At 40.1% G+C, this 11,765-nt stretch overlaps 2 protein-coding genes across 2 annotated transcripts; one reads left to right on the top strand and one right to left on the bottom strand.

The window, feature by feature from the left end:
* Positions 1 to 234: 234 nt before the first annotated feature.
* pin4 (protein (peptidylprolyl cis/trans isomerase) NIMA-interacting, 4 (parvulin)) lies at positions 235 to 1,558 on the bottom strand. Its single transcript, XM_019869931.1, has 4 exons — positions 1,418 to 1,558; positions 1,171 to 1,238; positions 963 to 1,082; positions 235 to 795 (listed from the first exon to the last, which is right to left on the bottom strand). The coding sequence occupies exons 1-4, from the start codon at positions 1,452 to 1,454 to the stop codon at positions 637 to 639; spliced, it is 384 nt and encodes a 127-aa protein (XP_019725490.1). The 5' UTR covers positions 1,455 to 1,558; the 3' UTR covers positions 235 to 636.
* Positions 1,559 to 2,809: 1,251 nt separating this feature from the next.
* On the top strand, positions 2,810 to 6,194 carry nek12 (NIMA-related kinase 12). Its single transcript, XM_019869824.1, has 2 exons — positions 2,810 to 3,840; positions 5,731 to 6,194. The coding sequence occupies exons 1-2, from the start codon at positions 2,856 to 2,858 to the stop codon at positions 5,934 to 5,936; spliced, it is 1,191 nt and encodes a 396-aa protein (XP_019725383.1). The 5' UTR covers positions 2,810 to 2,855; the 3' UTR covers positions 5,937 to 6,194.
* Positions 6,195 to 11,765: the final 5,571 nt, after the last annotated feature.

Here is an 11,765-nt window from a genome sequence, read left to right as displayed (position 1 = left end):
TAATGTTTTTTTTATGGTACAGGTTAACATACTACAATAACATATTTTATGTGACATCTAGGCTCTGGGCTGCCTGCTTTCCTGCTCCCTCTCTCTTTCTTCTATATATATATAGATATATATATATATATCTATATATACACACACACACACACACACACACACACACACGCACACGCACGCACACACACTTAAACATTAACACAATCAGACAATCATTTAGCACCACCATTGTAAAGGCAAAACCTATAGTTTTGTTTCTGGGTGAGATACAATAAGGACATTTCTAGGGCTCTGGCATGTGGTTCATTTTATATAATAGCCAGTGGATCAGTTAACAGGCATACTCAGTAATTGCTTATTGTGTACAACATTCCAACTTTAATATTGTCCTTCAAAGGCAGTCCCATACCTTCAATGGACTCGACTAACTATTCATTCATTACTTTGAGTTGTGTGAATTTAAATAGTTAACCAAATAACATGGCCGTGTTCAAGTAATATGACAAAGTAATAATTTCATTTTTTTTAATCTTTCTTCTTTACAGACATTGCATCAAGGGACCAACTGGAATAATAATATTTACAATCGAGCAAAATGTAAAATTGAATGTCCCAATTTAGTGTGGTGCCCCATTACTTTTTCCCCTCCACCATAATGATGTGGTAACCAAATTTGGTCTTGACAGGAGGGTCTGTGTAAACAGGCTTATCCATAGAAGAGATGGCCAAGTTAAAAGCGGCCTCTTGGAAAGGTCCAACCATGGATCCTCGGGTCATCCAACCCAGATCACCCTGTCCAAAACATTGAAGATTAGCCAAAATATTTTCATGATAAATTCCGTACTTAGTTCTCTTTCCTTTCCAAAACAATTGTACAATGACTACAATCAAAAGAACACCAGTGAAATTCGGTTTTGCAGTTAATGCTAAGGAACGACTTGAATAAAAGTTGTTCTTACTCCTTGTCTCGCTTTGTCTTCACTATACTGTGACGCAACTTCGCTGAAACGAACTCCCGCTTTCAATTTCTCCATTGCCTCCATGCATTTCCCATGTTTTTCGCAGAGGATGTGGCGAACCTGGTCGAAATTGCACGCAAGTACTTTGGCTTAGGCCAACCAAGTAGATAGACAGAAAAGAAAGAGTAAAAGAGATACAGTATCAAACCTTAACAGCAGTGCCTCCTTTTGGTGCCTTCTCCTTTTTCTCAGTTTCTGCACTTCCTGATGCACCTCCTGACCACAATATTAAGAAATGAGGAACTGTCAAGCAGCCTATGTACTATACATATAACACAGTAGATGCATGGAATAAAACTACAGTAGCAAGTCTACGCCACAATACGAGTCCTGATTTGAGACAATATGAACATTTTCAAGCAAAAACAAAAATGCACAACTAATTGAGTACGAACCTTTCGCACCCTTGCCACCTTTGCCCTTTGGTGGCATTTCAAGTGACTGTTTCGTGAAATTCAAACAAGGGAGGACGATGTAAGGAACACTTTCTGGCTTTCGATCATGTTTGTTAGGTTGCCCACGCGCAGTAGACGAGACGTGTGTACTGTCTTTTTCTACGGCGACATATTGCTACATTGCAGCCAGCTCATGTTTATTCCGCCATCTAGTGTACAGCAAAGTGTTGTTGAGTTGTTGACAAGACACGAAGTGCTTTCTCAACATTAGATTTTTTTTGCCACTTTCTGATCCTCCTGATCGGATTTACATTCACAAAAACATGATAATTGTGTTAATATTTTCTACTCCACAATTTAATTATATGATATTTTACCCTCCTCATTTTTTGACACCCTTGTTCTTCAACATTTCTCAATTGATTCTGACCAGTCCAATTTACCAACCATGCTATCTTACCAACATATTCCAAACATTCACATCAGGCGGGCTACTGTGTTTTTCCATTCCAACAATCACAGTTTTTCCATCACAAAAAAATCATCATTCGTTCCCAATGACACATTCAAGATCACCGATTCACATCATTCTCATTTGAAATTAAAAAATGCCAGCTCATTCAATTCACATTGGGAACAAATTTCAACATTCCCACAATTCCCAAACATATTGCATATTTTTCACCAATATAATTCCACATCATGCCAGATCGTTCTATATAATTTCACATCATACCACATTTTCACCATGTTACACATTTTTCACCAGTAAAATTCCACATTGTTCAATATCATTCCACATATTTTCCAAAAATTATCGATCAGTTAATAGCATTCCATACCGCTCTTCTACATATTGCACTTTTTTCAACAATATCATTCTACATAATTAATTATCCATCATCCATCCATTCAATATTATTCCATATTGTTCCACATAATTATATTTAATTCAATATCATTCCACATGATTTCATATTTATTCATTCAACATTCCAGCATTTTTTAGCTTTTTTATTGTTTATCCTAATTTTTTTTTATATTTGCTCAACTAAATTGGCAATACTGTAACTATCATTTATAACTTTATAGCCATTGCATTGCGAGGCGTGTCACAAAAATACAATTACGATACTGGAAAGGTGTGGACCCAGAGAAAACTTAAAATGAATTATGGAGTCACATCTAGTTTTCGGGATATAACGTTTAATATTTTTAACACATAACAAATATAATGAATAGTTGAGCCAAAAGCACACTAACAGATTTACTTTTGGAGAAAGGTACAAATGTAGGACTCCATCAACATTTCTTAACGCAACACAAAAGAGCCTCCTCTCAGTTTTCAAAGCGTCTGGTCCCTATAGCAACCACAACACAAAAGACCTTGCTAGCAGTCTTGGATAGAGCAGACAGCCTCACGGCTCTGCTCGAGATAATGGACAAGTACGAGAAGGTGATGTGTTTGGGCCGAGGAGCATCAGGAGAAGTTTTCCTGATGAGACACGTTGAGTCAGAGGGACTGCATGCAGTGAAGAGGATCAAACTGGAGAGCACACGGACACAGAGGGCTGTTATTCAAGAGGCGGAGATCATTAAAAAGCTGAAGCAGCCTCACATAGTGCACTGCAGCGAGGCTTTTGTGAGCCCCGATGACGGCTTTATTTATATTGTGATGGACTACTGCGATGGAGGGACATTAGATGACAGAGTCCAAGAGAGGAAACCGAACGACTTCTTCACGGAGAGTACGGTCATGGGCTGGTTTGTGCAGGTCGCTCTGGCTGTGAGTTACATACATGAAGTGAAAATACTTCACAGAGACATCAAAACCTCAAATGTGTTGCTCACAAAACAAGGCGTGGTGAAGTTGGGTGACTTTGGGGTATCCAGAGTGATGACCAACACAGCTGACATGGCCTCCACATGTGTGGGAACTCCCTATTACCTGAGCCCAGAACTCTGCCAGGATGTGCCTTACAGCTCCGAGTGCGACATCTGGGCTCTGGGCTGCCTGCTCTATGAGATCTGTGCTCTCACGCCTCCATTCGCAGCCTCCAACCTCCTCAGTCTCTACTGCAAGATCACCAAAGGAGAGTACGAACCGGTGCCTGAACTTTACTCTCCAAACATCTCTTCTTTAATCCAGAGAATGTTAAACATTCAACCCCAAAACAGGCCGAGTGCTGCCCGTATAGTTGACAGCACCTTTGTGCAAGATCACTTACGGCACGTTCAGTGTAACTATACGCTGAATAATGAGGATGATGTGGAAGAGGGCTGTATCTGTGCTGGTGGCCAGAGTCCCTGCGGCTGCACCTACCCTGATGATTTTGATGAGGATGAGGAGCGAAATTCTTCATTGGAGGAACAAAGCCAACAATCGTTCTTATCAACAAGGAGACACTCTGCCGAGTGCCTCGGTAATTCACAATGGAACACTGAAACACCGTAGAGCAGCAATAGAGCACATCACTTTGATTAGCTGTTCGGTGGCTCAGCAAATATTGCTTTTTACTTGGATGAGTATGAGTGTGCTGGGCATTATTCTGGATATGTGTGAATTTTATTTCATGAAAGCCTGACAGAGTGTGATAAAGAATGACGGACGACGTACGGCCACTGCTGGCCACGCCACGTTGAGCTGTTTTGTCACCCCACTGAAAAATTTCTGGCTGCTGCACTGACCCATCAACTTAAAACCAAAGTAGCTACCGAACCCTGATTTTTGGCACCCCCTTTTCAGGTCTACAATAGTTTTACATTTTTCATCATAGTTTTTACTTTATTACTTTTTTTTCAGTTGGTTTCAATTACTTTTTAGAGTTCATTTTTTTAAAGCTTCATTTTGGTTGAGTTTTTATTCGTTTTAATATATAGAGCATTTGTCAAGTGCAAGGAAAAAAAAAAAGATCACGTAAGGTAAACTAAATTCAACCTTCCTCCTTCTTCTACATCCTTAATGAGGACGAGAACTATAGAAAATAGATGGATGAGGTTGAAGTAAAGGCACACAGGTGCTTCCACAACAAACTCATCCAAGCAGAGCCAGGGAGTGTTCTCATTTAGTTGCAAACATGTTGTCCACAATATCTCAGCAAGTTGAAGTTTCATTTATTCTGGGACAAATTCATGGTCTAAAGCAGTGGTTCTTAACGTGGGTTCGATCGAACCCCAGGGGTTCAGTGAATCGGTCTCAGGGGTCCGACAGAGCTTCTGCCATGGAGGTTAAGACATACCTAACTCAACGTGTCAATTAGTTATGACACGCCTGCTTGGCCATCAGTGGCTGCAAATGATCACATGACATTGCTTGTTCAATCAGTGCTGTCGGAAATTTAGTTCACTTCGTAGTCAACGTGGGACTGTCGTGATAGTACGTCGTTCAATTTAAAAAACCTACACTTATACCATGTAATTTTATTTACTTTTTTGTTTTAAAAAATGTGTTTTTTTTAATGTCTTAAATTTGTAAAAAATCATATTTTCATTTGTCACTAATGAAGGGTTCGGTGAACGTGCATATGAACTGGTTTGTTTCGGTACCTCTAACAAGGTTAAGAACCACTGGTCTAGAGTCTAGCCCAACCATTCGTTGCGTAATTCATTTCTCAAGAGGTATGACAAAATACATTTGTCTATAAAGTATGTGAAATGCATTCAATTCGATAGGCTCGGTTGCCTATTTGTTTTCTGTGACTATTAATTTGTGTGATGGTTTTCAGATTTTCCAACCACGTATTTTGGGGAAGGGGATAATTATAGTTTTCATTTTTCATCCCATTTTTGGGGGGCTTTAGACTGCTAAAATAAGACTTACTCAAGGGAAACTATCAAAGAAGTTTCCAGGGGGAACTCAAAAGTGTCTCAACAGAAACAAAAAGCTTGACTTCAGGAGTGTTTAGCATACTTGACCGTAAGGTAGAAGTTTACAGCTGACATAAATGTGGTGAATGAAATGGAAACGTGTACGAAACCACCAGTTCCTCAAAACTGCAACACAATGTCACTCTGACAAGAATGTCTACCTCTGCTTCATAGTCAGATAGACTCAGATGCGGTGTGGGTAAAAGAAGTAAGCCCCTGACATATGGCAGAATTTACACACAAGCCTAGTTTCGAGCGTCTCAATTTTTCAATTAGAGCACAAATGCAATCTTAGACCTACTTATTTCCCAGATACATTTCAGCATTCTATTTCCATTTTTAAAAAAATCATATTCTTTTCATGAAGGACTTTGTCATGAAGCCAGTCTGAAGACATGTTTGTATCAAAACCTCTTGAACAAATTAATGTCCATTCTCTCTTGCAGTTTTTTTACAGTGTTGCCAAGACATTGAGGACCAAGTGGAGTATCCGGATGACTTTGAGGAAGATGAGGAAAAGGACGAGTGTGCAGGCGTGTCATATGCAAATCACATTCCCGCTTTCGACCACGATGATTCCCTGGATGAGTTTCAGCTCTGCGATGCAGGAGGAATGGTCGTCACACTGAAGGCTTTGAAGGAAACGGGCTAAAAATGTATTTTTGAACAGACGGGAATGTTTGGGTACATGCTCTTCATCATGAAAAGGGCCTTTCAGGGCAGAGTCTCTTTCCAGAACGTATGTGGCTGCATTGTTGCTGTTCTAACACTTGCTGGAGCCAAACATACCCGACCATGAGCGCAGTTGTGTTCAGAGGATCAATGGACAACTGTCATTTGGCCATTGACTCGGGTTTTATTAGGACCAGGATTAAATCTGTATGCATGCGTGGCTGAAAAAAAAAATGAACGAATGCAAATATTTATTCTTGTTGTTGTAGGACCACGCGATGAAGGAAGAGATACGTTTGAGGATACACACAAGTTAGAGTCGATGGGTAGTGCTGCAACATTTCGAGAACCTTTTTTTGTTGTTTTTTTTTTTTTTTTTTGCTACATTTCAATGTGAAATGAATGAAGATGGTGAATTTTATCAAATGAGAAACTTTCTATGGGAGTTTGGGGGAAGTGATAGGTTGATATATAAGTAGAAAATGTAAAAATGTTGTTCTGTCATAAACGGACATCCATGAAAAATAGACGTACCTGCATGAAGTCTGGTTGGTTTAGCCAGGTTTATGTCAAACTATATTTTTTATCCTCAAACCATTTTCACAGTAAATTGCTTATAATGAGACAACCTTCAATCATTTTCAATTCCGGTTTATTCCCTTTTCTTCTCATAAATTCCTGTTGATTCTCAACAATTTCCTCGAATTCCCATGAAAGCTGACATCTCTTTCCACCATTCAATGGCACGAATGCTGCTGTTTAACTGTATTCATGAGGGCTGCATCTACCAATTATTTTAAGAATTGATCAATCTGTCGATTAATCGATGAATCGGATTTTTAAAAGACATGCTTTTGATTTGCATCGCTTCATTAAAAACATGACATATTTGAAACTGATTATGATTCACTTACTGGTTTGATCCCTAACATCTCAGAAAGGGCTAAATATGTTGATCATTGTTTCCCAAAGTAAAAGCAAATGTTTGATTTGGATTTAAGACAAAGATATCCAGTCCACGTTCATGGAAGACCCCAGAATGTGGGTAATAGTAGAGGCTGAAATTCTGAGCATTTGGACCATTTTAAACTAAAAAAAGGTCTAAACAATCCATCGATGATCACAAATCGTTTTAGATTGATTTGATTTTTGATTAGTTGTTGATTAATCAGTTAATCGTTGCACGTCTAGTGTTTTATTCGCATTGTGTTAACATGGAACAAGTGTGTTCTACCTCATGGAGGTAATCTGCATTCAACCGTCATAGATAATGTCCTCTTTGCAAAACATCTGAAAGCTGAAAGTCAAGAATACGTCATACTATATGTTGGTGGTTGTAGATCTTCGTCTCATTAGTTTCTCATAACTATTATGGATGAAATGTCACTTCGTGCGAACTGTGAAGTTGGTTGACTCACTGGCACCAAAGCCTACACGGGCAGATACCAATGGAAACCAGTCAACTGAAGCCTCAGAGAAAATTCCTTTTTCCAGAAAAAATATGTACATAAAAGGTTTTTCTGGAAGCAGATTCACCACGATTGTATGTAGCTTGTTAAACACATGCACGCAAAACAAACATCCTTGCAATAATTGTAAGCATCGGTTGCACTTTTTGAACATCCAAATGTGATAAACTCTCACATAGGAAACACATCGAGATGGCTAAATTGTCTTTGTATGTCCCAGCCCACTGAACGTCTGAACGGAAATGTCAGATTGGTGGTTTATCACCACACAATCTCTCAAGAGATTATCGTTTCACCCACATGCATTACACTTGGAAAACACATGCATTTCTTTTTCCATCCTAACAGCATTAGGTCAACATAGTTTCCTTCATGGCCATCCCTCCCACAGAAAGTGTATCCACGATGACGACGGATGAGTCATCGTGAGAGTTGGACGGTAATCCACGATTAGTTTGTGATGCACGTGGCAACTGGGAACCTCGATCAGTTTTTGTACGACAGTTTGAGGCAGAACCTCAGTCATCATATCATCCATCACTCACAACATTTTTCGTAATGATTTAAAATGAAGTCATTTTTTTATCTCTCTGTTTTGGAGGTGAGGATGGGTCTGCTGGCCTCAACGCTCGTATATCATCAACACTTGACTACATTTTCACCGAAATTCAAAATTCTAATATTTTTGTTTGTCCATGGATTTTAATCATTTATTCCCAACAGTCTATTCTCTTTGTTTCCTAGCGTTTCTCTTGGCTGCACTGCTTTCAGTACCATTTATGTGCATCATCGATTTTTTTTTTTCTTTGTCCAATCAGAAATCAGCCTCACTGTGCTTCCAGGTCACTCTTATCTGCCCAGAGCCCTCCAGAATCAGAAATTCTGGTGAATTTAAACTAACTTACCAGAGTGCTGCTTCTTTAACCAATCTGATATCAAAATTATCCTCACTAGGACTGCTCCCGTCAGCATTCTTCCGTCTTCTGATTGGTTGGACAGAGCAAAACTTTTTACAGCCACCTTAAATAGCAAAACACGTTTCTAGCGATCTGTCCACATTCATACATTGAATAATTGACATTTTTGGTGAGTACGGAATATTGTATGGCAATTTGATATGCATTTGTCATAGGGCAGTACGGTTGTGAGGTGAAAATTTGAATTTGGGCCCTACCTTCCTGTGTACTACGGTTCCCTGCCACTTTCTAAAAACATGGCTGTTCGGTTGATTGAAGAATCAAAATTGTCCGCTGGTTTGAATGTGAGTGTCAATGATTGTTTGTCTACTGTATATGTACCCAGTGATTGGTTGGCGACTTTATTGCGCCAAAATCTGCCTGGATAGTTTCCAGCACACCCGTGAAGGTAATTCATTTAGTTTGAAATCATGTCAAGGTGGGTCACACATCCTCTAGTTTTCCTTAAATGGAATATTTTTTAAAAAATCTGGTGCACAGGACAACATTTCAGTGTTTTTCACCGGGGAGAATAAATACTTGAAGGCCGTGTCTCACTGAGTGGCGAAGGCTTGCAAGTGTGTGCCTACCTCCCCAATGTTGTTTTTTCATCACGGATCATTCATGGTCGCATCTGTTCGCAAAGACAACAATTTTATTGCCGTCTACCGTTCACCAAACGGCAAGCGACTGAACTAAAGAACCGAGAAATGCTGACAGAACAGTGTGTGTGTGAATTACTGTCGAGGTCACACGGAAAGACTCATACCCCCTGTCTTAAATCAGTGGCACCCTTGATTACCAACCTCAACGGTCCTGCTGGTGGAGCTGACTTGCTCACTTTGCAAAGCGGCTCTTAGCATGCGGAGTTGGAACTAGAAGCATGTCCCAAGACTGCATTCTCCAGAGGCCAAGGACTACGGCATCGTCATGCCTCAAGCTGCGCAGCTTTCTCTTTCTGGCATCCAACTACCACCGCTTCAAGAAAGGATTTTGCTAACATCGCCAGCCCATTGCATCGGCTGACTAAAAAGGCTGGCACACTTTGACATAGTCACACTGTGGGACAATCTAATGAAAATAATCGAAAAAATATATATTTATGTATTCCTTGCTACTATTGAAGTGTCCATTGTACTGTTTTAGATTTCCTTATACATGTATGGGGTTTGTGTACAAAATGTCTTCGCAGTAAGGATCAGTCCAGTCACGACCACACAGATGAAATATTAAACACATGCACATGAGAAAGTTGTGAAAAGTGTCACTACATCCTGCAAATATCCCCCTCCTTCGAGGCAACTCTCAAAGCAACATCCGCACACTCATCACACTGCCCTTCCACTGATGGTGTCAGACAAATGCACCACAGTTGTTTCCAGGATGACATTCAGACGCAGCGGCTGCATTGCATGAGTCACAAAACAGCAACTCCATCAACTAGCATTAAAAAATACACTATCGCATTGGAGGTACAACAAAATAAGAGTAATAAAATAATAAGATTTAATCATGACTTTTTTTGCACATGAGAGATAAGCACAGGTGTTTTCGTTTTCTTTTCACTCATATATTTTGTCATCTTGTGTCTCATACTAAGAAAAGCAGAACTGAGTACTTTGATTCATGTTTTAGAATCAAACAAATGTTTAGTTTTTCTATAGAATAGCATGGCAAAGGGCGTTTTTTTGGTGGGGTTGTTTTGTATACAATCGGACTACATGCATTCTCCCATCCAGACTTTTGACACACCTGCCAAGTCTGCCATGCATCGCAAACATGAGTACAGCCATCAGAGGCGCAACGCAGCGAAGTATGAGGCTGGCCGTAAATCATGGAGCATGGCGTTTTCCTGACAATAGTGAATGTCTGAAATCCATTTGAAAAATGCTTTAAAGATGAAAATACCTGTAAGAATATGAGATGTGTTCTTTGAATGTGTTTATTTCTTCATTTTACTTCGTATGAAATAATACAGGGCAGCACGGTGGGAAACCGGTTGGCACATCAGCCTCACAGTGTGGAGGTGTGGGGTTCGATTGCAGGCCTCGGCATTTGCATGTTCTGCCTATGCCTGCGTGGCTCTTCTCCAGTTTCCTCCCCAAAAACATGCATGGTGGGTTCATTGCATTCTTTAAATTGTCCTTGGGTGTGATAGTGAGCATGAATGGTTGTTTGTCTACGTGTGCCCAGCAATGGGCTGGCAACCAATTCAGGGTGTGCTCCACCAACAGCCCGAAGACCGCTGGGACAGGTTCCAACATGCCCGCAATCCTTGGGACAATAAGCAATGTGTAAGTAATAAACTGAAATTGATGGGAGAATGTGCGCAGCCGAAAAAGTGCGCTGTAGTAGCGTTCCTTTTTGTACTGAAGCACACAGAATTCGTGTCCAGAATTCAGATTGTACCATTGTCTATTAGTAATCCACTCTATGCTAAAGCAGTAGTAACACCCTCAAATGAAAAATACTAAGTTCAGCGGTGAGCGTGGCTTGTTAGATGGCATGGTAACGTATATTCTTACACCACCTGCCTTCCGTAACCATGAAATGAAATGTCTTGTAAAACCTGAGGACCCACCTGTAAACACCCTGTGCTCTGTGCAACTGAGTAACTCAACAACGGGGATGATAGCGATCAAAGGGGCAAAGGAGAGTAGCTTGATGCTTGCTACGAGAAGAGTTCAGTTTTGTGTGGAGACTCAAAGAGACATGACTTGGAGATCGTCTCCTCTTCTCCCCATTGGACGTTTTTCCACATGGCCCTGCGGGACAGAATTAATCAGCTTGTATGATACAAATTTCAGTTTAAATATAATGTGATTGTCACATAACTGTAGATACTCAGTGTTTATCACGTGTCACATCACAAAGTCCTTGACATAGCCAATAAAGTAGCTGAGAATGAGGTGACGTGTGAGTGAGCTCTCCCCAGCCTTTTGTGACTGTGCTCTAAATATTCATCAGAAAGTCCCTTATGGCCTATTATTCATCAGCTGATAGACAACCACAAAAACTATTACAAAGTCACAGTCAAAAAAAGCAGAGGGGCTGCCCATTTGACACTCCTTCGATGAACTTCAAAAACATCACTGAATTCATTTCTATCCAATGAAATGGTTTTCTTTCAACATCAAGCCATTCTCCTGGTCTATGTACGTGGGTTAGGTCAATGTAATGAATCATTTCATTCATCATTCACTGATCTAAATTACCGGTACGAGCATTGGATCCAACTTAATTTAATTGGTTTCAATACATTTAATTTACTCAGGGGAATACAGTTCATTTACCGGTACATTGGTGCTGTCTCTTAAAACTAACCAAGGTAATATTCAAACAATTTAGAGCCTTAAATCAAAGACCCCCAAAGGTACAGGAAGA

The sequence above is a fragment of the Hippocampus comes genome, unplaced genomic scaffold, assembly GCF_001891065.2.
Source record: "Hippocampus comes isolate QL1 unplaced genomic scaffold, H_comes_QL1_v1.1 scaffold9, whole genome shotgun sequence".
Taxonomy (NCBI): domain Eukaryota; kingdom Metazoa; phylum Chordata; class Actinopteri; order Syngnathiformes; family Syngnathidae; genus Hippocampus; species Hippocampus comes.
This window is presented reverse-complemented; position numbering and strand designations above follow the sequence as displayed.

Excerpts from the sequence above, each read along its gene's own strand:
- pin4 (XM_019869931.1), bottom strand. The coding sequence starts at position 1,454 with ATGCCACCAAAGGGCAAAGGTGGCAAGGGTGCGAAAG. Across the intron at positions 1,239-1,417 it reads AGGTGGCAAGGGTGCGAAAG|GAGGTGCATCAGGAAGTGCA; the intron begins GTTCGTACTCAA and ends TATTGTGGTCAG. Across the intron at positions 796-962 it reads AAGACAAAGCGAGACAAGGA|GGTGATCTGGGTTGGATGAC; the intron begins GTAAGAACAACT and ends TGTTTTGGACAG.
- nek12 (XM_019869824.1), top strand. The coding sequence starts at position 2,856 with ATGGACAAGTACGAGAAGGTGATGTGTTTGGGCCGAGGAGCATCAGGA. Across the intron at positions 3,841-5,730 it reads ACACTCTGCCGAGTGCCTCG|TTTTTTTACAGTGTTGCCAA; the intron begins GTAATTCACAAT and ends TCTCTCTTGCAG.